We start from the raw sequence: 24883 nt of genomic DNA on the forward strand, positions 1-24883 counted from the left end.
ATATTCTGGAGATCAGACCTTTGTCTGATGAGGGGTTGGTGAAGATCTTCTCCCAGTCAGAAGGCAGCCTTTTTGTCTTACTGATAGTGTCCTTTGCTTTACAGAAGCTTCTCAGTTTCAGCAGGTCCCATTTATTCATTGTTTCTCTTATTGTCTATGCTACTGGGGTCCTACTTAGGAAGTTGCCTCCTGTGTCCATGTCTTGCAGACTACTTCCCACTTTCTCTTCTATCAGGTTCAAAGTGGACAGATTGATGTTGATGTCTTTAATCCATTTGGACTTGAGTTTTGTGCATGGTGATAGATATGGATCTATTTTCATTCTTCTACAGGCTGACATCCAGTTATGCCAGCACCATTTGTTAAAGACGCTTTCCTTCTTCCATTGTATACCTTTAGCTCCCTTGTCGAAAATTAGGTGTTCATAGGTTTGAGGGTTAGTATCCGGGTCTTCTGTTCGATTCCATAGGTCGACTTCTCTGTTCTTATGCCAATACCAAGCTGTTTTCAATACTGTAGCTCTGTAATAGAGTAATGCCTCCAGAAGTTCCTTTATTGTATAAGATTGTTTTGGCTATCCTGGGTTTTTTGCTTTTCCATATAAAATTGATTATTGTTCTCTCAAGGTCTGTGAAGAAGTTTGATGGGATTTTGATGGGGATTGCATTGAATCTATAGATTGCTTTTGGTAGAATTGCCATTTTTACTATGTTGATTCTCCCAATCCAAGAGCAGGGGAGGTCTTTCCATTCTCTGGTATCCTCCTCAATTTCTCTTTTCAAAGGCTTAAAGTTCTTGTCAAATAGGTCTTTCACTTCCTTGGTTAGAGTAACCCCAAGATATTTTATGCTATTTGTGGCTATCGTGAAAGGTGATGTTTCTCTGATTTCCCTCTCCGCTTCTTTATCCTTTGTGTATAGGAGGGCCAATGATTTTTTGGAGTTGATCTTGTATCCTGCCACGTTACTAAAGGTGTTTAGCAGCTGTAGAAGTTCTTTGGTAGAGTTTTTGGGGTCACTTATGTACACTATCATATCGTCAGCAAATAACGAAAGTTTAACTTCATCCTTTCCAATTCGAATCCCCTTGATCTCCTTATGTTGTCTTATTGCTATTGCTAGAACTTCAAGCACTATATTGAAGAAGTATGGAGAGAGTGGACAGCCTTATCGTGTTCCTGATTTTAGTGGAAAGGCTTTGAGTTTCTCTCCATTCAGTTTGATGTTAGCTGTCGGCTTGCTGTATATTGCTTTTATTATATTTAGGTATGATCCTTGTATCCCCAGTCTCTCCAAAACCTTTATCATAAATGGGTGTTGAATTTTGTCAAATGCTTTTTCAGCATCCAATGAAATGATCATATGGTTTTTTTCTTTCAGTTTATTTATATGATGGATTACATTGATAGATTTGCGTATGTTGAACCATCCCTGCATCTCTGGGATGAAGCCTACTTGATCATAATGGATAATTTTTCTAATGTGTTCTTAGATTCGGTTTGCCAGTATTTTATTGAGAATTTTCGCATCGATGTTCATGAGTGAGATTGGCCTGTAATTCTCTTTCTTGGTTGTGTCTTTGTGTGGTTTTGGTATTAGGGTGACTGTAGCTTCATAAAAGGAGTTTGGCAGTGACTCTTCTGTTTCTATATTGTGGAATACATTAAGGAGTATAGGTATTAGCTCTTCCTGGAAGTTCTGGTAGAATTCTGCATTGAAACCATCTGGTCCTGGGCTTTTTTTGGTAGGGAGATTTTTGATAGCAGCTTCTAATTCTTCACGACTAACAGGTCTATTTAGATTGTTCACCTGGTCTTGGTTCAACTTTGGTATATGGTACTTATCTAAAAAAATGTCCATTTCTTTTACATTTTCCAACTTTGTGGCATATAAACTTTCGTAGTAAGATCTAATGATTCTCTGAATTTCCTCTGTGTCTGCGGTTATGTCCCCCTTTTCATTTCTGATCCTATTAATTTGCAAGTTCTCTCTCTGCCGTTTGATTAGTTTGGATAGGGGTTTGTCAATCTTGTTGATTTTCTCCAAGAACCAGCTTTTTGATTCATTGATTCTTTGGATTGTTTTCTGTGTTTCTATTTTGTTGATTTAAGCCCTCAATTTGATCATTTCTAGTCTTCTACTCCTCCTGGGTAAATCAGCTTCTTTTTTTTCTAGAGCTTTCAAGTGTGTTGTTAAGTCTCCAATGTGTGCGTTCTCCGTTTTCTTTATGTGGGCACTTAGTGCTATGAACTTTCCTCTTAGCACTGCTTTCATAGTGTCCCATAGGTTTGAATACATTGTGTCTTTGTTTTCATTAAATTCAAGGAAGACTTTAATTTCTTTCTTTATTTCTTCCTTGACCCAGGGGTGATTTAGTAGTTGACTGTTCAACTTCCATGAATTTGTTGGCTTCCTGGGGGTAGCATTGTTGTTGAATTCTAATTTTAATCCATGGTGATCTGACAAGACACAGGTGGTTACTAATATTTTTTTGTATCTGTGGAAGATGTCTGTTAAGTCCATTTGATTCAGTACCTCCAATAAATCTCTTATTTCTCTGTTAGGTTTCTGTCTGATTGACCTGTCCATTGGTGAGAGAGGAGTGTTGAAGTCTCCTACTATTAGTGTGTGTGGTTTGATGACTGCCTTGAGTTCTAGAAGAGTTTCTTTTACATATGTGGGTGCCTTTATATTAGGGGTATAGATATTCAGGATTGAGACTTCTTCCTGATGAATTGTTCCTGTTATGAGTATGAAATGTCCATCTCCATCTCTTCTGATTGATTTTAGTTTGAAGTCGATTTTATTAGATATTAGAATGGCCACACCCGCTTGTTTCTTAGGTCCATTTGCTTGGAAAACCTTTTCCCAACCCTTTACTCTGAGTAGGTGTCTGTCTTTGTGGTTGAGGTGTGTTTCTTGTAAACAACAGAATGTTGGATCCTGTTTTTGTATCCAATCTCTAAGTCTGTGCCTCTTTATAGGTGAGTTGAGTCCATTGATATTAAGTGATATTAATGACCAGTGATTGATGACTCCGGTCATTTTTTTGGGTAGTAGAGTGTATGTGTTTTCCTTCTTTGAGTTGTGCTTGTGAAGGGTCGCTAGATGTCTGAGTTAATGTAGGCAGTGTTGGGAATGTTGGATTCCTTGGGTTGTGATTTTCCTTCTAATATTCTCTGTAAGGCTGGATTAGTAGCTACGTATTGTTTAAATTTGTTTTTATCCTGGAATATTTTGTTTTCTCCGTTGATAGTGAACAATAGCTTGGCTGGGTAAAGTAGTCTGGGCTTGCATCCATGGTCTCTTAGTTTCTGCAGTACCTCTATCCAGGACCTTCTGGCTTTCATGGTTTCCATAGAGAAGTCTGGTGTAAGTCTGATAGGTTTACCTTTATAAGTTACTTGACCTTTTTCCTTTGCAGCTCTCAATATCCTTTCTTTAGTCTGAATGCTTTGTGTTTTGATTATTATATGACGAGGGGATGTTTTTTTCTGATCCAGTCTATTCGGTGTTCTGTATGCTTCTTGAACCTTCATAGGAATATCGTTCTTTAGGATGGGAAAGTTTTCTTCTATAATTTTGTTGAGTATATTTTCTGGACCTTTGAAATGCAATTCTTCTCCTTCTTCTACTCCTATTATTCTTAGATTTGGTTTTTTTATTGTGTCCCACAGTTCCTGAATGTTTTGTGATAAGAATTTGTTGGATTTGCTGTTTTCTTTGGTCAGAGTGTTTAATTTCTCTATGGTGTCTTCAGAGTCTGAGATTCTTTCTTCTATCTCTTGTATTCTGTTGGTTATGCTTGTTTCTGAAGTCTCTGTTCGTTTACCTAGATTTTCCATAGGTAGCCGGCCCTCAGTTTGTGATTTCTTCACTGACTCCATTTCAGTTTTCAAATTGAACTGTTTCTATTACCTGTTTGATTGTTTTTTCTTGGTTTCCCAAAATTTCATTTACGGATTTACTCATTTCTTCAAACCTTTTGGTATATTTCTCTTCCATTTCTTTACTCATTTCCTCATTTTTTTTGTTATACTTATCTTCCATTTCTTTGCGGCAGATTTTCACCTCCTGTTTAAGTTCCTCTATTATTTTCATAAAGATCCGCTTAGAGTCGATTTCTTCTATTTCTTCTGGAGTAGGGTGTTCAATTCTTCTAGTTTCGAGCTCCCTGGATTCTGGAGATGTCATGTTGCCTTTCAGGTTGTTGGAGGAATTCTTGCATTGGCGCCTGCCCATCTCCCCCACTCTGGATGAAACTCCTCAGCACTTTCTGGATAGAACTCCTCAACACTCTCTGGGTAGGACTTCACAGCACTCCCTGGATAGAGCTCCTCAGCCCTCTCTGGGAAGAGCTCCTCAGCAGTGCAACAGGGCTAGCTGGTCTTCCCCGGGCCCGGGAGACAAAGGGCCCGCAGCAGTGGGGGGAGGGAAGGGGTCCCTTGGAACACCGAAGACCCTGCCGCAGAAGCTGAGGGGGGAGGGGCTGTGCTGTCTTCCCGGACAGGCAGGCTGCCCAGGCGAGCACCCACTCACCTTTCTGGGAAGAGCTCCTCAGCAGTGCAACAGGGCTAGCTGGTCTTCCCAGGACCCGGGAGACAAAAAGCGGATCTATGTGATTTTGAGACCAGTGAGTTCCGGGACAGCCAGAGCTGCAACACAGACAAACCCTGTCGTGAAAAGCAAAAAACAAAAAAAGAAAAGAGAAGAAAAGAGTTGGTGACTCTGATGCTGATTTAAGCATGTGTGCATAAACATTGTTCCTACACTGGGCCTCAGGTCTGGACATTGACAAAAGTAACTGATGCTCCCATGACTGATACCAGTAATACAATTCACAACACAACCTTAACTTGACACTTCCTAGTCCAGTCCACCCTGCTTAAGTGTGATGGAGAATTAGGGATCTGGGTCTCATACACAGTTCTAGAGTTCAACAGCTGCAGTGCTGATGGGTGTGATCCAACTACTTGGGACACTGAGGTAGGAGGATAGCTGGCGCTCATAGAGTTCAGGACCAGCCTGGGAAACCCAAGAACTCTTAGAGGCCAGAAGAGTGTGTTAGATTACCTGGAACTGGAGTCACAGAGAGTTTTGAGTTGCATTGTGAGTGTTGTGAATTAAACTCGAGTCCTCTGGAAGAGCACCTTCCACCTTTCATCTGAGACAGAGTCTTATACATTCCAGGCTGGGCTTGAACTCTAAGGATGATCTTAAAATTTATAAGTCTACCTCCCCCTCTAAATTGTTGAGATTACAGGTGTGCTCCATTACGCCTGGTTTATGCAATACTGAGGGTGAATCTTGGGGCTTTGTATAAGATAAACACCTACCAATTGAGCTGTTATCCTGCCCACCAATATTTATATTTGTACAATATATTTAAATCCATAAAATGGTCTTTGAAACTGTACTGTTACATGGTACCACAATTCAGCATGCACCTCCCTCTTTATTATGCCATTGCCTTCCCGCTTTTTGCAGTGATATGTAATTGAAGGAGTGCAGTAACAGAAGCAGTTTCTTGAGATGAAAAAACATATTTATTGCTTCAAAAATTTAATAATCAGACTGGAAAGATAGCTCAGTGGTTAAGAGCACTGGCTGTTCTTCTAGAGGTTCTGAGTTCAATTCCCAGCAACCACATAGTGGCTCACAACCATCTGTAATGAGATCTTTTGCCATCCTCTAGACTGCAGGCATACATGAAAACAGAACCCTGTATACAAAATAAATTTAATGCTCAAAATAGCCACATAAGCTAGGCTTGGTGGCACATGCCTTTAACCCCTTAACACCCCTTTAACACTCGGGGTAACAGGCAGGTGGATCTCTGTCAGTTTGAAGCCAGTTTGGGTTACATAGCAAGCTCCAAGGCAGCCAAGGGTACATAGAATGGTGAGGCCTATCTCAGAAGGAAACAACAACAACAACAAACAAAAAACAAAAACAGAAAAGGACACCCAATTACAAAAGAACAGTCTGTTGTTCTAGAACATAGAACATAGATCCTAGAACATAGATCAGAGGGACCTACTTCCCCATGGGACACTGAGGCAGTAGGTAAGCACTGTTAATTAAGAACTATACTATAAACGTTAGTTAGTTCCATGTTGAAAGTTTGTTAAGCCTTTATTGTACACATTCTATTGATACTTTCTATGAAAGATTAAAACATTTAACCGGTTCTGCTCTGGTGTGCCTGGCAGAGGTCATGCCAGGAAAACAGCCTCTTATGGGCAACTAGTCACACTGCCTTCATGGCAGCCAGCTGTTTAGAGTCTGGGACCTACTGTGCAGACACCTCTGCAGCTGCAGTGGACCACCACAACCTTAGCTGAAGACTTGCTTCCATCATGACCATTCTAGATAGCACCCACTGATACTGGAAAGTAGTACTATGAGCAAGATGAGCGTTATGGTGAACTCCGATGACCTTGCAATGATTTCATCCAGGCCAGAGGGAGAACTCTTCCTTGGTGCACAGAAAGCCTCTGATTGTTGTGAATATTCATGAAGGACTGCCAGGACCCTTGTCACACCCCTTTTCTCTCTATAAATAAGTGGACTGATACTCATTTTCCAGCCAGTGGAAATGCAATGTGGTATTAGCCATTGTCAAAGGTCAAGGATCCTGAGAATGTCCGAGGTTTGAGGTTTGTTCAGGAGCAGTAATATTACCAAATGCCTGGTGCTGCTCACTGCTGGTCAATGCTGAAAATTATAATAACTGCAAAGTACTAGGCCTGCTGCTGGTTAAAGCCCAAGGTAGTAAACTCCAAGCCTGGAGCTGTATGTAAGTCTTTGGGCCTGCTAGTCTAGTCCCTTGGCCTAAGGCTCAGTACGGCTAAGAGCTGCCAGCACTGAAAAAGCAGTTGGACTACTTTCCTACTCAGAAGGCCCTGGTCAGGTCTAGGACTAGGATTAGGGCAGTAAAACTTGGAGGCAGGATGGAAGGTGCCAGGGCCTAGATGTAGGGAATGGAGAGTTGATAGTTTAATGCAGAAGGTTTATAATTGCAGGTAAATGGAACGAATTCTGGAGGTGAAAGTTGATAGTTGAAGAACAATATGCATACACTTAAGGATTACAAAATAAAACAAAAACTCTAGATCTACAGCAAGAGCAAAACCTGAGGTTTTTCAGTTCACCTAAACCCAATACCAGATTTTGATCCCCGGGGGACTTATCCACCAAAGGAAGGGCACCTACGCTTGCCATATAGAGGCTACCGGTAGTTGGCGCCCGAGTCCGCCTTTCCTGCTCTATGAGGGGAGGAGGGCGGAACTTCCTCCAGCCGGAAGCAGGCACATGCGGAAGTGTGTCCCTGGCGTACTGCCGTCGGGCCGCGCGGTTTGAGGCATGGCTTTCCGGCAAGCGCTTCAGCTAGCGGCCTGCGGTCTGGCGGGTGGGTCGGCCGCTGTCCTCTTCTCCGCGGTAGCGGTGGGCAAGCCGCGCGGCGGCGGGGATGCAGACGCGCGCGCAGCCGAGCCTCCGACCTGGACAGGAGCCTCGCGTCCGGGGCCCGGCGTCTGGGATTCCAACTGGGACAGGTGCAGGGATGGGAGGGTGGAGCTGGGGCCTGGTTTCTCACTCTTCACAGTAGGGCAGGTATCGGTGCACTTGAAAGGGTGTATACGAGTGGGTCTAGAGTTAGTATGAACTGGGACGGCTGGTTCTTTAAGAGTCCCAGTACCAGGACGACGCGTCCTCCAAAGGGTCTCAGTGCCTGGACTATCCGTCCCTGCGAGGTCCGGATAAGTTCGTCGGGAAATCCTTGTTCAGAGACAGTACACCCGAAGGTCTCTGTGTCCAAGGACTTATCTTCTCAGCGTCTGAAATTCTAAAGGATTGGATAGTGTATGTGTGTATAGTCAGTCAGTCAGTGTTTTGATATAGTGTGTGTGTGTAGTGTGATATATAGCCCAGCTTGTCCTCACAGATTCTCCTGAAGCCTGCGGAAAATTGGGTTTTCAAGCATGCTGTTTACAAAGAATCTGTGCTTAGAATTAAGTAGAACTAAAAGTTAGGTTACCCATGGATGCCTGATATATAGTGGCACATGCCTTTAGGCAAGCAGATCTCTGAATTCTAGGACAGCATGAACTATGTAGAGAGAACCTGTCTAAAAAACAAAACAAACAAACAAAAAAATCAACCAACCAAACAACAACAACAACAAAAACCCCAAGAATTGAGTTGCCTGATTTAAATTTGTTTCATAACAACAAAAAACCCCAAGAATTGAGTTGCCTGATTTAAATTTGTTTCATAACAACAATAACAACAAAAAAACCCCCAAGAATTGAGTTGCCTGATTTAAATTTGCTTCATATAGCCAGGCAGTGGTTGCACATGCCTTTCATCCCAGCACTTGGGAGGCAGAGGCAGGCAGATCTCTGTGAGTTCAAGGCCAGCCTGATCTTCAAAGTGAGCTCAAGGATGGCAAGGGTTGCATAGACAAACCCTGTCTCGAACAACAACAACAACAAAAAGTTTGCTTCATATTTATTTGCTTGCCATATCAGCACGTGTGCATGGACTGGTACAGTGAATGAATCTTTGTTAGGTGGGGGAAGGATGCATCACAGATGGAAAAACAACTGCAAGAAAGGAATTGGAAGTGGGCATATCCACTTGGTTCTTTGTAGGTTTTCCTCTCTGACAGAAGTCTCCAAACTGTATGGTCCACCCAGCCTGACACATTCCTGCTTCTACAACAAGACTTTGACTTGGCAATATATGGGACTAACACCCCAGTTTAGTCTGTACAGATAATGCTTGAGCCACCCCATACTCTTCAGTCCTTCCTCTTCCATCATTGTTGTAATTTTGGCAGGTTTGACTTGTGCTATTTCTGCCTCCTATGGTTTTTTTTTTTTTTTTTTTATTGAGCTCTATATTTTTCTCTGCTCCCCTCCCTGTCTTTCCCCCCCCTTTTACCTTCCTCCAAGCTCTCCATGCTCCCAGTTTACTCAGGAGATCTTGTCTTTTTCTACTTTCTACTTCCCATGTAGATTGATCTAATCTACATGTAAGTCTCTCTTAGTGTCCGCATTGTTGTCTAAGTTCTCTGGGATTGTGGTTTGTAGGCTAGTTTGCTTTATGTTTAAAAACCACATGTGAGTGAGTACACGTGATAATTGTCTTTCTGTGCCTGGGTTACCTCACTCAAAATAATCTTTTCTAGCTCCACCCATTTTCCTGCAAAATTCAAGCTGTCGTTATTTCTTTCTGCTGTGTAGTACTCCATTGTGTAAATGTACCACATTTTTTTTTATCCATTCTTCGATCGAGGGGCATTTAGGTTGTTTCCAGGTTCTGGCTATGACAAACAATGCTGCTATGAACATAGTTGAGCACATGTCCTTGTGGCACGATTGAGCATCCTTTGGATATATACCCAAAAGTGGTATTGCTGGGTCTTGAGGAAGGCTGTTTCCTAATTTTCTGAGAAATCGCCACACTGACATCCAAAGGGGTTGTACCAGCTTGCATTCCCACCAGCAATGCAGAAGTGTTCCCTTTTCCCCATAACCTCTCCAGCATAAGTTGTCATCAGTGTTTTTGGTCTTGGCCATTCTTACAGGTGTAAGATGGAATCTCAAGAGTTGTTTTGATTTGCATTTCTCTGATAATTAAAGATGTTGAACATTTCCTTAAGTGTCTTTCAGCCATTTTAGATTCCTCTGTTGAGAATCTCTGTTTAGGTCTGAACTCCATTCTTTTTTATTGTGTTACATAATCTTTTGGTGTCCAATTTCTTGAGTTCTTTGTATATTTGGGAGATCAGACTTCTCTCTGATGTGGGGTTAGTGAAGATCTTTTCCTATTCTGTAGGCTGTCGTTTTGTCTTGTTGACCGTGTCCTTTGCTTTATAGAAGCTTTTCAGTTTCAGGAGGTCCCATTTATTAATTGTTTCTCTCAGTGTCTGTGCTTCTGGGGTTCTATTTAGGAAGTGGTTCCTTGTGCCAGTGCGTTCAAATGTACTTCCCACTCTCTCTAAGGTTCAGTGTGACAGGCTTTATGTTGAGGTCGGGTCTTTGATCCATTTGGACTTGGGTTTTGTGCATGGTGATAGATATGGGTCTATTTTCATTCTTCTGCATGTTGATATCCAGTTATGCCAGCACCACTTGTTAAATATGCTTTCTTTTTTTCCATTTGATATTTTTTGCTTCCTTGTCAAATATTAGGTGTTCGAAGACGTGTCTTCTATTCGGTTCCATAGGTCCTCCTGTCTGTTCTTATGCCAATACCAGGCTGTTTTTAGTACTGTAGCTCTGTAGTAGAGTTTGAAGTCAGGGATTGTGATGCTTCCAGAAGTTCTTTTATTATACAGATGTTATTTGTTTTTGTTTTTTGAGACAGGGTTTTTCCCTGTAGCCCTGGCTGTTCTGGAACTCACTCTGTAGACCAGGCTGGCCTTGAACTCGGAAATCTCCCTGCCTCTGTCTTCTGAGTGCTGGGATAAAAGGTGTTCACCACCATGCATGGCTCCTGCTTCCTACGTTTAACTGCGTAGCTTCATTTTCTTCAGCTCCTGTATACCAAGTCCACTAATTGCAGTCCTCAACCATTGTGATGACCACTACCCAGGTGACTGAAACATTTAAAATGTGCTTAGTGTGACTTAGAAAAAAGCTCTATTTTTATTTAATTTTAATTTAATTATAGTAGTCCCTCTGTATTCTGGGGGATTGCTTCCAGCATCTCTAAACATACCAACATCTATGTATGTTTAAGAGTGTAGTGTTTGCAGATAGCCTAGATGTCTAGGTTATCCTCCTGTATACTTTAAATCATCCCTAGATTGCTTATCATACTGAATACAATAAAATTGCCATGTAGGTAGTTGTTAAATTATATACCCTGAGGTAAAATAACAAGAAAAAAAGGCCTGTTTGGTACTGGTGCAAATGTTTTTGAATATTTTTGATACCTGGTTGATTAAATCTATGAGTGTGGGATTTACTTATTATATAACTCAAACTAGCTTTTTCTGATCCTTCTATCTCAGCTTCTTGTTAGGACTATAGATTTATACTATACTATGAGAAAATGCAGCCAAGGGCACCAGTCTAGTATTTTTAATTTAAAATAGGAATGTTTGTGTGTATACCTGTAATCTTGGTACTTGGAAGCCTGAAGTAGGATTGCTGTGACCTCAGCCTGGGATATGCTAAGAGACCATCTCATAACCAGCAAAATAAATAAATGATGAATGAAATAGCCCCATAACTAGTAGATCCATATAGATAATACAGTTCGAGGCTCTGCTCCAGTGCAACTATCCATATGCTTACAACCTTTTGTCACCTGGCTGCATATCTGCAGCATTACTGAGTTTCTCCTTTTTTTCTTCTCATATGCATGTGTGTGAGATCACATGTGTGAACCTCTGAGGTAGATATCCAGATTCTTCTTGATCGTGCTTCTAGATTATCCTTTAAGGCATGGTCTCTCAGTCAAACCCAGAACTTGCTAATACAAATAGTATCACTAGTCAGCTTCTTCTGGGGATCCTGTCTCCACTTTCTGATGCTGGAATTATAGGTGGGTCACTGTGCCTGCCTACCCAATATTTATGTGGCTTCTGAACTCCAGTCTTTCTGTTTGTACTTTAACAAGCATTTTAACCTCTGAGCCATCTCCCTAGCCCATCTTTGCCAAGAGCATGAACCTTAGGCTTCACATATCTTTTGTGCCCACTGTTGCATTTTTCTTTTATCTGGTCTTTGGGTAAAGAGTACAGGTATGCTCTGTAAGGCTGATCTCCCTGGGCTTGGGTTTCCCTCTCTCCTTTTTCCAAGTACTGAAAGGTGTCTTGGACAAGAGGTCATTAAGATACGTTTTCACAATTAGGCGAGAGCCACTGTCTCTCATTAACCTGAAGAAGAGAAATGTGGAATCTGGAGAAGAAGAGCTGGCATCCAGGCTGGACCACTATAAGGCAAAGGCTACAAGGCACATATTCCTCATCCGTCATTCCCAGTACCATGTGGATGGCTCCCTGGAAAAGGACCGCACTCTGACCCCATTAGGTATGACTCCTTGAATGGTCTTGAAGTTAAAGCAGCTGAAATTGGAATATAGGCCTTCTCCCCTTCGTTCCCCGTTAGAGCCTGGTGGTGATGGAGACAGAGTCTCAACTATGTAATCTAGGCTGGTCTGGATTCCTGATCCCCCTGCTTTGCTTCCCAAGTAGGTGGGAACATTAGAATACATGGTAGTGTGTATTTACATTTTAAACTTTTTTTTTTTTTTTTCTTGAGACAGGGTTTTTCTGTGTAGCTTTGGAGCCTGTCCTAGCACTCATTCTGCCCTCGAACTCACAGAGATCCGCCTTCCTGTGCCTCTTGAGTGCTGGGATTAAAGACATTTGCCACCACCACTTGGCCTTAAACATTTTGTTGGGATGGCATATTTTCCATTTGTACACATATTCAAAGTTGGATGGTAATATGTCTCCAGCCGTGTTCTCTAGCAGATTGTGCCAACTAGGCTTTGTTGCTTTTGACACCTGGGCATAAGCAGAAAATCAGGTCATCACTGGTGATGGAGGTTCCCATATCTGATGTGGAGTGTCCTTCTATTATATGTATTGCTTTTATTGGTTGATGAATAAAGCCATTCTGGCCAATGGATTAGCAGAGTAAAGCCAGGTGGGAAATCCAAACAGAGATAGAGAGAGAGTAGGCGAAGTCAAAGACACCATGTAGCTGCCAGAGGAGGAGGACACGCTGGAAGGTTAGGAACCTTACCAGTAGGCCAGTCTTGTGGCTATAAATAGAATGATAGAAATGGGTTAATTTAAGATGTAAGAACTAGCTAGGAGTACTTTGGGGTCACTGGCCAAACAGTGTTGTAATTAATAAGGCTTCTGTGTGATTATTTTGGGTCTGGGCAGCTGGGAAATGAACTAGCATCTCTGACTACACATGATTTTCAGAAGAGTTCTTGGAGTACTAAAGTACATTTGAAGAAAAGCATCTATATTTAATACTAGTGTTTCCTTGTGACCCCTAAGAATTAGTTTGTAGTTTGTGTGTTTTGTTTCATGAGGAAGGCCTTGAACTCATGGCAGTCCTTCTGCCTCAGCCTCCTGAATGCACCACCAGGCCCAGTTTAGTTTTTATTTATTTATGTGTATTGTCATGTTATATCTAATTATCACAAGACAGTAGGCCACTTTGATGCTGAGGTTTGATTTTGTTCTCCCTCAATCAGTACTGGAAATTAAAGCCAGGGTCTTGTATGCTAGGCAGTTGTTCTACCAGTAAGATATATTATGTTCCCAATTGGAACTTGATTTTGAACATAGTTGAGTAAAAATAGGAGAAATAGCAAAGGGTTCACATTCCACTTATAAGTTAACTCATTGCTGCTAATCAGGTGCATTTTTCCTTGGGGCTGAGGACCTGACCCTGGTTAAGTCTATTAATAGGACAATGTCTTCAGTGGTGCTTGATGGCACGTCACTGGTATATGACTTTCAGTTATTTTTTTTCCAAGGTCGGGAACAGGCTGAACTTACAGGGCTCCGACTTGCAAGCCTGGGATTAAAGTTTAATAAAATTGTTCATTCCTCCATGACCCGTGCTGTAGAGACCACAGACATCATCAGTAAACACCTGCCAGGTGAGTGCTGGTTGTCTACCATGTGAAGGTTATAGATTCACTCTTAGGGATACATTGCTGAACAGGGATCAGCTCTTTTCCAGGTGTCTCCAGAGTCAGCACAGACCTGCTACGGGAAGGTGCCCCTATTGAACCGGATCCACCTGTCTCTCACTGGAAGCCAGAGGCTGTGGTAAAAATGCCATTCCTTGTGCCACTGGATTAGGGCAAGGCCTGTCCTTAGCCTTGTCTGCTTCTACACTGACAACTCCTTCGTCTACTCCTAGCAGTATTATGAAGATGGAGCCCGGATTGAGGCTGCCTTCAGGAACTACATCCACCGAGCTGATGCCAAGCAGGAGGAGGATAGCTATGAGATCTTCATATGCCATGCCAATGTCATCCGCTATATTGTTTGCAGGTAAATGCCATGTCTAATTCACTGTGTTAGCACCCATCTTTCCTGGCCTTGGGTTTCTTCAGCCTAGGAGCTTCTTCTGTCTTGACTCAGAAGGGAATATTGTTGAAGCTAGATTAGTTGTCTGTAGAATGCTTGTTTCATCTTTCTATATTAGTAAACCCCCAGTGAAACTGACCTTGACAGTGTATATGGTTAGGGAGCTGTGTTCTGGCCTCCTCAGCCTTTTGAGAATGGTGAATGTCCTGTTTTCCAAACACTTGTTCCAGCTGTCTGTTGCTGGATGCTGCCAGTAGCAGTCAGCAGTAGACTTATTCTGAGATTTTATTTCCTTTGTCCTGTTGGTATCAGAACTTCTCTATTAAGTACTATCTTTCTCCATGTTTGTTTTTGTGAAAAGTATGGGCACCTTGTGGGTCAGTATACTTGTCTGCTAGACCTGTACATGTGATTAGATATGTGTGTAATCATGACCTGTGATTGTTTGCTGCTCAGTTTACTTTGTGTTTGAATTTTTCTTCACTTTCTGTAACAGCAGAATGTTCCAGGCTCATGCTTTTTCCCTGCATCCCCTTGTTTTAGTCACTTTTCTGTGTGCCAAGGTAGTAAGTAGCCTGCTCCCTATTCTTGGATTGTCACGTTTACCATGATGTATGTTCCCATCACTGCTGACCAGCAGCCCGGGGATGGGTAGGGAACCTCATGGTCAGATAGGTAAGCATCAGTCCCAAGAAAGTACAAGGTTGTGCTGAAAAGCTGGGAGTCCCTACTGGGCTCCAGGAGCTCCATATCAGACTGAGAACTGTTAGTAGGAAGGAGGATGGTGTGGTGGACAGGTGCTTCATTTATATCCTCTAATAAGAACAAGTGCTTCTAGGATGATGTGGTCCCAACTGCTTGTCAGGATAAACACTATATATTCCACTCAACATGTGAACAAGCCAGGAGTGCCCCATTTATTTTTTACCTCATTATTCTGAAACAGCCCCTGATAAATGATAACTGACAATGTTGAAAATGCAGAAAGAAGCTCGGTAGTAGTACCAGGTCCTATTCAGGAGTGATCATTCTGAGTTGTGAAGGGTAACACTAAGACTACATAGTAGTGTGGGCTGAGTTGTGGCTTAGTGTAAATAGCTTATCTGGAATATATAGGAGCCTGGGTTTGATCCTCAACACAAAGAAAAAACTGCTTTAATATTTAAAAATTGTTATTTTATGTGTGTCATAGACCTTGTATAGAGGTCAAGGACAACTTTGTGGATGGAGTTACTTCTCCTTTCTTCTATCTTTATGTAGGTTCCAGAGGCTGAACTCAAATTTCCAGGCTTGCACAGCGAGGGCCTTTGCCCAAGTTGAGCCATCTTACGGGTCTACTTTATTGTTTAAAACTATACTTTATGTCAGATGTGGCACACATTTTCAATCCTTTAATCACAGCATTTAGGAAATAAGCAGATATTTGTGAATTACAGGCTAGTCAGGATTACAGTGATCTCTTAAAGTAACCCATTTATGACCTGGGTGTGGTGGCGCATACCTTAATATCAGCACTTGAAAGGCAGAGGCAGGTGGATTTCTAGGCTGGTTCTATTTATAGCAAGTTCCAGGTGAGCCAGGGGTTGCACAGTGATACTCTGTCTCAAATAAAACAAACGAAACCTGTTTATGTGAAAATCTGTACAGCCCCTTGAGGATCTAAAAGCTCTTTTTAAGCAGCAAGCCACCACAAAGTATACAGTGTTCTAGCAGACTGGGCTAGAGATGTAGCTTCTTGTAGAGTGCTTGCCTAGCATGTACAAAGACCTGGGTTTGTCTCCAGCAGCACAGAAGCCCAGTGTGCGTGGGCAGTGATGGTGCACCCCTTTAACCCCAGCACTCAGTAGGCAGAGGCAGTGGATTTCTGTGAGTTCAAGGCCAGCTTGGTCTACAGAGTGAGTTCCAGAACAGTTAGGACTATTAACAGAGAAACGGTATCTCAAAATATTGGGGGGAAAAATAGGCCAAGTGTGAGTTTGAGCTACATAAAATTCTTTCTTTAAAAACCAGGGGTTGGGGTGGGTTTTCCTATGTCCCTTTTCAGTATTAGCCAGAACACATCACAGGGTTTTTACATATTTACAATTTAAAATTGACAAGCCTACTAGCAGGAAATGTCACACGTGTTGGTAGACTAAGTCGAACTCAATTCAGACTAATTCCTGAGGATAGAGCACATTCAATTACTAGAAAATGGCAGAGACAACACCAAAATGTTCAGCAAATACTCGTGTGTGTGTGTGTGTGTGTGTGTGTGTGTGTGTGTGTGTGTGTGTGTAGGTGCCCTTAGAGGCCAGAAAAAGGATTCCTTGGAGCTGGAGGCATTAGTAGTTGTGAGCTGCCCAACATAGGTCCTGGGAATTGAACTCTAGTCCTCTAGAAGAGTAAGTAAGTGCTCTTAACTGTTGATCTCTCTCCAGCCCCATTACTTGTGCCCTTAAAAAGGAAAATCCTGTTAGGGTCATGCATTATACCTCTATCCTGGGAGACCAGCCAAGTCTTGTCAGAAATATTTCTCTACTAATTTGGATGCTTCTTGTTACAGTGTAAAATAGCCTTGATATCATTAGCTCTAAGTACATTTCTGACTTAACTGGGTTAAAGCCTTGTCCCCACAGGTCAGATCCTTATTTAGTGTACTATTAGGACCTTTCCAATGAGAATCTTTTCCCTGAAGATAGTATGGCTTCAGTTATTGGCCCAGCTGAACATACCTACTCCAAAAGACTGTCAAGGTGACTGAACCAAGAGCAGTTCTTTACCAGCCTGAGCTTTTTGCTAGTATCATCTCTCTCTCCCCAGAGCACTGCAGTTTCCCCCAGAAGGTTGGCTCCGCCTGTCCCTCAACAACGGGAGCATCACCCACCTGGTAATCCGACCCAACGGTCGTGTTGCACTCAGGACCCTTGGGGACACTGGGTTCATGCCCCCAGACAAGATTACCCGGTCCTGAGGCTGCCTGCAGGACTGCACCCTCTCCTCTGCTGGTGGCCTGGCTGCAGCCTTCCCTTCCTTGTCTTCCCTGTCCAGATTGTGCTGTGGCTTCATGTTGTCTCCAGGAAGAGGATATCTGAATGTCACATTTAGGTGCTCATTTCTGGTCTGGGCTGCAGAAAGCAACTTATGGGTTAGATGGTCTTTCTGAAAACTTCCTACCTTACCACTACCACTAGCACAGCTCTACAAGGTACAGGAACCTTCTGGGGCAGAAGGCAGACATAATCATGAGGACTGAAGTAGCCTGGCTGTGCTTTATCAGGTGATTACAGCAGATCAACTGAACAACTCATAAGCTCTGGCAGAAAACCTGTCAGGCAGTATAGTGGTTGTTTGCAACTCATTGTTTCATATCCTATAATCTAGGAACTTTTGTTGCTCAAATATTTATCAGATATTTTCCTCACATGGGTTCTTGCTTTGTAAACTCACTTGTCAGCTCAATTAAGAGATCCTGTGTTTATTGCATCTTGAAGGGCTAAGGGACTGGCATCCTAAAAGGTAGACTACAAGCCACGGAAGAAGTGGCATTACAAAAAGGCTGTGGTCTGTATATGGCAAATACATGACAGCCCTGTAAGAGGTTCTTTGGAGACAGTGCCCAGTCTTGCCCAGACTGACAAGATTTAGGTGGCATGTGCTTGTAATTCTAGCACTTGGGAGGCCAAGGTAGGATCATGAGTTTCTTGCTAGCCTGAGCTATGTAGAAAAACCAAGTCTTAAAGAAAATATTCTAGAATGCTACTGGTTACTATAAACCTTTGGCTTGTAGGTTCAGTTATTTAGAAATGATGTGTTTGTTTACTCCAGATAGTCTGATAACATAGAAGAAACTGGTTTGTGTGTATGTGTTTTTTGTTTTTGCATATTTGAGACAGGATCTTACTGTTGCCCAGGCTGGCCTCAAACTTGAGACCCTTCTCAGTCTTTAGAGTGTTGGGATTGTAGATATATACTACCATACCTGTCCCCCAAAAAATCCCTATACAGTTTCTATGAAGTGGTTGTGAGCATTTTCTGTAATCAATACAATGAGTTGAAATATTTGACCCATCTCTCTGTCCTGTTTGGAAACAAGTATGTAATAAAATTTTACTTCTTTGTTGTTTGTTGTTTTGTTTTTTAAAAATGGTATAATTAGAAATCCTTTCTCAGTATCTTCTATCCGAAGGGTGATCCCAGGTATCCTTCTACAGAAGGTGCAGTGCTTCCTGTTCACACTAGGCCTGAGAGGTGTCACTTGGAAGTAACCTTGGCTACCCATTCCACTTTGTAGAAGTAGTTGAAACACACACGTCAGGCTGTCAACTTCTAAATACAAAGCTCAAGGCTACTACTCAACCTGCTGGGAATGTAAAAGCATTTCACAGGGAGATAATGACTTGCTTGGGGTCAGTGTACTACGAGTATCCGCAGATGGTACAGCCTCCATAACCTTCAAGGACTGGTAGTATTTTAGGAACAAGCCTTAGCTATGAGGTGAGGCCAGCCCCTTGGAGGCTGACAGTCATCTGTAAGACAGTGATCACTTATAACAGCAATGATCCTGCAAGTTGACAGCATGACCTCTAACCAGTTGCCCTGTCCCTTCAGATCCCAATTCTCCTTATCAGTGGTCAAAAAAAATAAAATAAAAATCACACTGCGAAGTGATAGCTGAGAATGACATAAGACATACTGAAAAGCAGGGACAAGAAACTAGAACAGGACCTGCAGAAGTTTGTTGGTTGGTCATGATACCTGTGATCCAATAGATTCCAAATGCTCCTGAGTCAGGCCTTGTGTACTGGGGCTGTTGATACACACAATGCTATGTCAAAATCTGACTTTTTTTCTGACTTTAAAATTATACTGTTATTTCTCATTTGTCTCAGGAAAACATTGAAATGAAGTACAGCATACTAATTATTAAATTTGAAGCCAACCATACAGAACTGAGTTTCTAGATTTTGTAAAGTTATGACCAGAATGCAGCATTAGGCTCAGTTTAAGAGCTCAGTAAGTTCTGGGAATAACCTGTTTTCTTAAATATGAAACTCTTTATCATTTTTAGTTTCCTTATGGTCTATGCCTACACATGCTGTGAATACTGGGCAGGAGTGGGTACCCACCAACCCTGTATTAGGAGTCTCAAGAGGCCCAATAGCTGTGATGGAAAATGCTTCCATGGTGCCGGGTACTGAGACCACATGCCTTCGTTTGGGACAGATGTTTAATGATTTTTGAAACACCGACTACGTGTTGTGCCATTAAGTGTCATTAATTCTTGACTATTGGCATTTTACTTCATTTCAGTGGTTTCAATGAGACAAATGAGAAATACTGAAATGACTACAATAAAATACAGAAAATGACTAGATCTTGACATAACAAGTGTGTGTGTCAATAGCCCAGCGAGCATGGTCCAACTCAGGAAGACAAAGTCCTAACCACTTCCTCTGAAAACAGCAAAGATCAATAGCATCTGGTATTGGTCCCTGCCACAGTGCAGCAAGCACTAATTTTCAACACTGTACTCTGCTCTTCTCTAGAAATAAACACTAGGGATTTCTACTGTCTCTATTACAAAGTTCATCCATACCATGCCACTTCAGGAAAGATGCTTTACACACTCCATCACACATTACACAAACTAATGGTTGTTTAATAAAAAGATGAGTTTCCTACCACTTCCCATAATCAAATGACATCAACTATGTTAGAATAAACCAAAAACCAGCAAGTAAATTTGTTTAGATCAAGGCCATTGAGTCAACAGTAAGACTATTTCACAAATATCAGTGTGATACACAGATTAATGTACTTTCCCATGAAAATACTGCTTAAAAGTTTTACTCAAAAGGAATTCTGCCCATTAAGTGATCTTTCTGAAAGCATTGTGTAAAAATGATAAAACAGTGTTTAATGACATAGAATTATGTCATTAGTTAGGTGTTACTAACAGGTATCATACTACACACTAGTGGAAAAACAGTCCAAAGGTGGCTTAAAGCTTATGGCTCAGCAAGTAAAACTGTCACATCCAATGACCCGAGTTGGAGCCCTGCAACCTACAGGAAGTAAAATCTGATTTCCAAAAGTTGTCTTCTAGCCTCTACACATATGTAAAAATGTAGTCTGTGAAGTGAGCACAAAGCTAGTACTTCAATTTTTATTTGAGTATTGACAAACAACAATAACAAAAAAACAGGACAAAATGATAAGAAAATAAGATCATAGCTGGATATATAATGTATGGATTTTTGTTTCTTTTGAGAAGAAAGATAATCCTTTTAGAAATGTATTATTTTCAGGTCACTTACACAGGGGAATGAAAACCCTTCATGTAATAAACTTTGAATCCAAAGTCCTAAATCTCAACTGTAGTATTTCTGACTCATTTGTCACATTAAGCTTTAAGAAATCCTAAACATTTCAACTCAGAATTATTTTGGTTTTTTTTTTTTTTTTTTGAGGTAATCTGCAGTCCTGGCTGTCCTCAAAACTCACGGAGATCTACCTGCTTCTGCCTCCTGAGTGCTGGGATTAAAGGCTTGCACCACCAAGTCCAGCCAGAACTTTATGAACAAAAAAGAATCTTAATACCCATTTAGTTGCATTGTACAATCTCAAATTCTAAATTCAGGAAAATTAAAAATGACTCATAAAAGGCACTGAAGTTGGCAAAACCAGTGGTATAGTTTTCGGTTGGGATTAAACACAGCAAGTATCTACAGAACACTACTTCCTCTGTGCAGGCCGGTGCGCCAGAGAGACAGTACCTTCAGCAAGGTGGTTTTACACTCTTGTGGCTAGTGACAAGGAAATAAACATAAGCAACTGAACCGAGTTTACAGTTTAAAAATGTCAAGTTTGTTGTATAATCATGCTCAATTGAGTCTCAGGAAAAATATTAAGACTAGGAAACTTCTGTATTACTTAGTTATCATTACACTGACAACTAAGTAAAAGCATACTAAAGTTCAGAGAAATAAAAATTGCTTTTTCAGTTATTGCTGGTAAGTTTTCTATGGTTACCGACAAAACTCCCAATGGCTTTAACTTTTTCACCCCCACAAGAAAAGTTTTTAATCTAGCAATGTTTTGAGCATTGCTACTGAAGTCAGAGATCATTAAGAACCCTTTGTTTTCCTGCCACTTGCTTTCTCACTGTTGGAACAACTAGGATTAAGTGACAAACACACGTTTTTGCCATTGCATATCAGAAAGCTGATACCACCCTAAGAATGAGATAACACACAATCTTTCTCAGAAACTGGGTGTGCATGCAGGTACTGCAGACCTGCTGCTAACACTGTAGGTAGCCAGCCCCAATTAGAGCAGCACCTCACTTGCCTACCAGCTGCTTTTGTATCTTTGCTCTATTCCAAAACTAGAAGTTTCCTCCTGAAAAGTCTGCATCATTACTACAGCTACACTTTCAAACAACTTGGATTTGAGTTTGCTTTCATTAACTTCTTTCAAAATAGCAAAAATTTAAATTTTACTGGTGACATTGTATATTCTAACATTTTGGTATCTTCGAAGAGACGATTAAAAAGTTACTCAGAATACAATTTTTTTGTCACAGAATTTTTACCAATAAACATATTACCCCTCTTTTTAAAAACAAGTAAATGAGCCCCAGGAGTGAGCATACTGGCTGGCTCTACAGAGCTGCAAGTCGGGCCATGTGTGCCATCCTTTGGAAGTGACTCCCATGTGCCGGACTGTAACGTCCAGGGCTGTGAAGGCCAGGGGAGGAGGTGGTGTGACCAGGTTTGCTGACGCTGCTACCAGCTGGACTGCTTCGCCCTGAACTGCAGCTATGAGAGCAACCAAGATCCTGCAGCTCAGTTGTGATCTTCCCTTTCAGTGCAGGACTTGGCCAACTACAGAAACCAAAGAGACACTTGTTACCACAGAAAGGCATATTTACAGATTTAAGAACAGAACAAAGACAGGCATGACACCCATCTTACAGAGAGGAGGTACTTCATCTTAAACCTGAAGATTTTCTATACCCATGTTATTCCAGCTACAAATCCTAGATGCTGCCATCCCTGGTACAGTTTGCTAGGAGCAAGCCTAGTCTACTTTTTTTCACCTACCTGCTTTTTGTGACACCTATGTGAACATATAGGCCAGGCTTGCACTGGGGAGTCACACAGCTTAGCTTTGTCATGATGAAAAAGCCACCCATACATGATAACCCTGTCAGTCTGTACACTTTAATGTTGTGATAGTACCTTTGTCTATCTGAGGGTGAATAGCACAGGACAGTGCTTTTCCATCTGTGGACAGCTGGGTACAGACTTGGGTCAATATAGGCACACTCAAGAGCTGCTAAAACATCCCGATCTAGTTTTGATGGCTCCTCTCTAGAATGCAGAACAGAAGAAATGTTGAAAAAAACAAAAACAAAAACAAACAAAAAGACAGGAGAAACACTGCATAAAAAAGCCTGAAGATTTTTAAGGTGTTCTATATTTAACTTAGGAACCAATCTGGAGGGGCTAGAGAGATGGTTCTGCAGCTAAGGGTGCTTGTTGGTCTTACAGAGGACTGGAGTTTAGCTCACAGCACCCAGGCTAGAAGGCTTACAACTGCCTGTAACCCTCTTCTAGCCTACACAGGCACCAGCAATCATGTGCATGTAAACATGCACAAAATAAAATGGAAAAAAAAAAAAGAATGTGCTCTGGGCTGAGCACATTAGTCATCAAACCTGCCTGTGTTCCTGAACTGGATGGAAGAATGCAAGTATGCAGGGCCAGGGCTGGTCAAGGTAAGTGCCATAATGGAGGCTCAAGACCAGTAAGGTCTTGCATTGTAGTATCATGTACCTTCATTATTAACATGGTTTTGAGTCTTAAACAAATCAAATCATTCTGTTGGCACACCTTTATTGACACTGGATCAGCACAGTCCATATAGAACTGAACTATGAGAGCAACCAAGATCCAGCAGCTCATTCATATATATATATATATATAACCAACCCTGGAGGAATATTCAGAAACTACATACTTATTACAGTGCTAGAAGCATCTTTAACTTACCCAGAAAGGAAGAGCCTCCAGGTGGAATCTCCCATAGCATATGAGAACACAGGTTCCAGACCATCCTGAACTTTAACCTGGGGGCTGTTGGGATCCAAAGACATTTCAGCCATTGCCTCTGACACTTCACTGTTGGTTCTGATTTGGTTATTTTCAAGTCTCACTATTGCAGGAGGAGGTACCAGTGAGTCACTCTTTATAGCATCCTTTCTTGAAGTCAGTATCTTATTTTTATTTGGTGTCTCAAGAAGGCTATCTCCTAGATTCTGCAAATTAAGTTTATCAAATTCTAGAGTCAAAGCAGAAACAGGTAGTAAAAAGGATTCTTCCCCACTGGTGGCCTCTAGTCCCTTTCTATCTGCAGTCCTGTGATTCAGAGGATGACAAAGCCCATTTCTGCTGTTAAGGGGGCAAGACCCAACTGAGGATTCTCCAGGGTCCACCTGTCCCAAGGGAAGGGAACCACATTCAGAGTTTTGGAATTTATTGGTTGTGGGCTGACTCTGACTTTGAGCTGTATCCAAGCTAGTATCATCCTCTCCATCCAGAAATGCTCCCACGGAGATGGAATTGCTGTACTTCTTTCCACTGCCTGTGAGGGCAACAAAGCAGCATATCAGTGTGCAGGACAGAACTGGAAGGAGCCTTCACTCAATGTAAACCCTTCAGCTCAGGCAAGAAATGACTAATTCAAAACCTTCTTAGGTTTTAAAACAAGGGCCCCTGGCCAGTTTCCCATAAGCTGACTTGATAAGGCTCTAGAAATATTATGTAGAACAAATCCATGAAAAGGTGGCTTCATGTCTACTCTGCAAATGAAATGTATCAACAACTTGAGACACCGTAGTTGCTGTAACTATGGTACATGCATGGGATTCTTTGGACATTAACTGCTTACAGTCTCATGGAACATGAAGCTACATCCTGGCACTGACTCCCAGCCTGGTACAGCTTCTTCCACAGCCTACTTGTATAGCCTTCACCTCAGAACTATTCTCTATATTCAAGGTTGCTTCTTAAATTCATTTCTTATTATCATGTGTATATATGTACATAATATGTGTGCTGTCGGTGTATGTGCGTCAATACAGTGGCATGAGACTAGAAGTCAAAACCATTTTATGAAGTTCTCTCCTTCCACCTTTATGTGGGTTCTAGACATTGAACCTGGGTCACCTCTGTCTGCTAAGTCAACTCGAGGCACTAACTTGTTTCTTTTTACATGGTTTATGTAATGTTCTCCCTCCTTCCCCACAATGTTCCAGGAAATTTAATTTTCAAAGCAAATGCTTTATAGTCTAATAGTTCAATTTTTAAAAAATATTTATTTATCTATTATGTATACAATATTCTGTCTCTGCGTATGTCTGCAGGCCAGAAGAGGGCACCAGACCTCATTATAGATGGTTGTTGAGCCACCATGTGGTTGCCAGGAATTGAACTCAGGACCTTTGGAAGAGCAGGCAATGCTCTTAACCACTGAGCCATCCCTCCAGCCCCCTTAATAGTTCAATTTTAATTTAGAAAGCTTTAAAATACATTTGTTTAACTTCTATTTTGGGGACCCAAAAGTCTAGTTATTACGAAGTTTCTATATGACTTTAAAAATTTACTTTTTTTGGTTTGTTTTCTTTTTAAAGGCAGGGTTTCCCAACTTTATTCCTGAATTGCCTCTTCTTGTGTGGCTTAGGCTGGCCTTCAACTCACTGTACTCTTCCTGCCTCCTGCCTTCAAAATTCTAGGAGTATAGACATAAGCTACCACAC

General features: G+C 41.6%; 2 protein-coding genes across 6 annotated transcripts in view; one reads left to right on the plus strand and one right to left on the minus strand.

The window, feature by feature from the left end:
- The first annotated feature begins 7349 nt into the window (after window positions 1-7349).
- Pgam5 (PGAM family member 5, mitochondrial serine/threonine protein phosphatase) lies at window positions 7350-18181 on the plus strand. 3 transcript variants are annotated; one of them, XM_085680243.2, is made up of 7 exons: window positions 7350-7555; window positions 11868-12046; window positions 13518-13643; window positions 13727-13815; window positions 13910-14043; window positions 16882-16948; window positions 17110-18181. In XM_085680243.2, exons 1-7 carry the CDS (start codon window positions 7365-7367, stop codon window positions 17164-17166), a joined length of 843 nt encoding a protein of 280 aa, XP_085536369.1. In that variant the 5' UTR covers window positions 7350-7364; the 3' UTR covers window positions 17167-18181. The 3 variants fall into 3 exon arrangements, with proteins under 3 accessions (XP_085536369.1, XP_048303448.1, XP_048303449.1); XM_048447491.3 differs by having other exon boundaries at window positions 16882-18181; XM_048447492.3 differs by having other exon boundaries at window positions 13913-14043; window positions 16882-18181.
- A 2032-nt stretch (window positions 18182-20213) lies between these two features.
- Window positions 20214-24883, minus strand: part of Ankle2 (ankyrin repeat and LEM domain containing 2) — a 30151-nt gene continuing 25481 nt past the window's right edge. For all 3 annotated transcript variants that reach the window (XM_048447490.3, XM_085680204.2, XM_048447489.3), the window contains 3 exons: window positions 23118-23709; window positions 22305-22436; window positions 20214-21947 (listed from right to left, as the gene is read on the minus strand). In XM_048447490.3, coding sequence (XP_048303447.3) covers window positions 21725-21947; window positions 22305-22436; window positions 23118-23709 — 947 coding nt within the window. In that variant the 3' untranslated portion in view covers window positions 20214-21724. The remainder of the gene's footprint in view (window positions 21948-22304; window positions 22437-23117; window positions 23710-24883) is intronic.

This window comes from Myodes glareolus, chromosome 2, assembly GCF_982192425.1.
Source record: "Myodes glareolus chromosome 2, mMyoGla1.1, whole genome shotgun sequence".
NCBI classification, from domain to species: Eukaryota; Metazoa; Chordata; class Mammalia; order Rodentia; family Cricetidae; genus Myodes; species Myodes glareolus.

Excerpts from the sequence above, each read along its gene's own strand:
- Pgam5 (XM_048447491.3), top strand. The coding sequence starts at position 7,365 with ATGGCTTTCCGGCAAGCGCTTCAGCTAGCGGCCTGCGGTCTGGCGGGT. Across the intron at positions 13,644-13,726 it reads CATCAGTAAACACCTGCCAG|GTGTCTCCAGAGTCAGCACA; the intron begins GTGAGTGCTGGT and ends GCTCTTTTCCAG. Across the intron at positions 14,044-16,881 it reads ATCCGCTATATTGTTTGCAG|AGCACTGCAGTTTCCCCCAG; the intron begins GTAAATGCCATG and ends CTCTCTCCCCAG.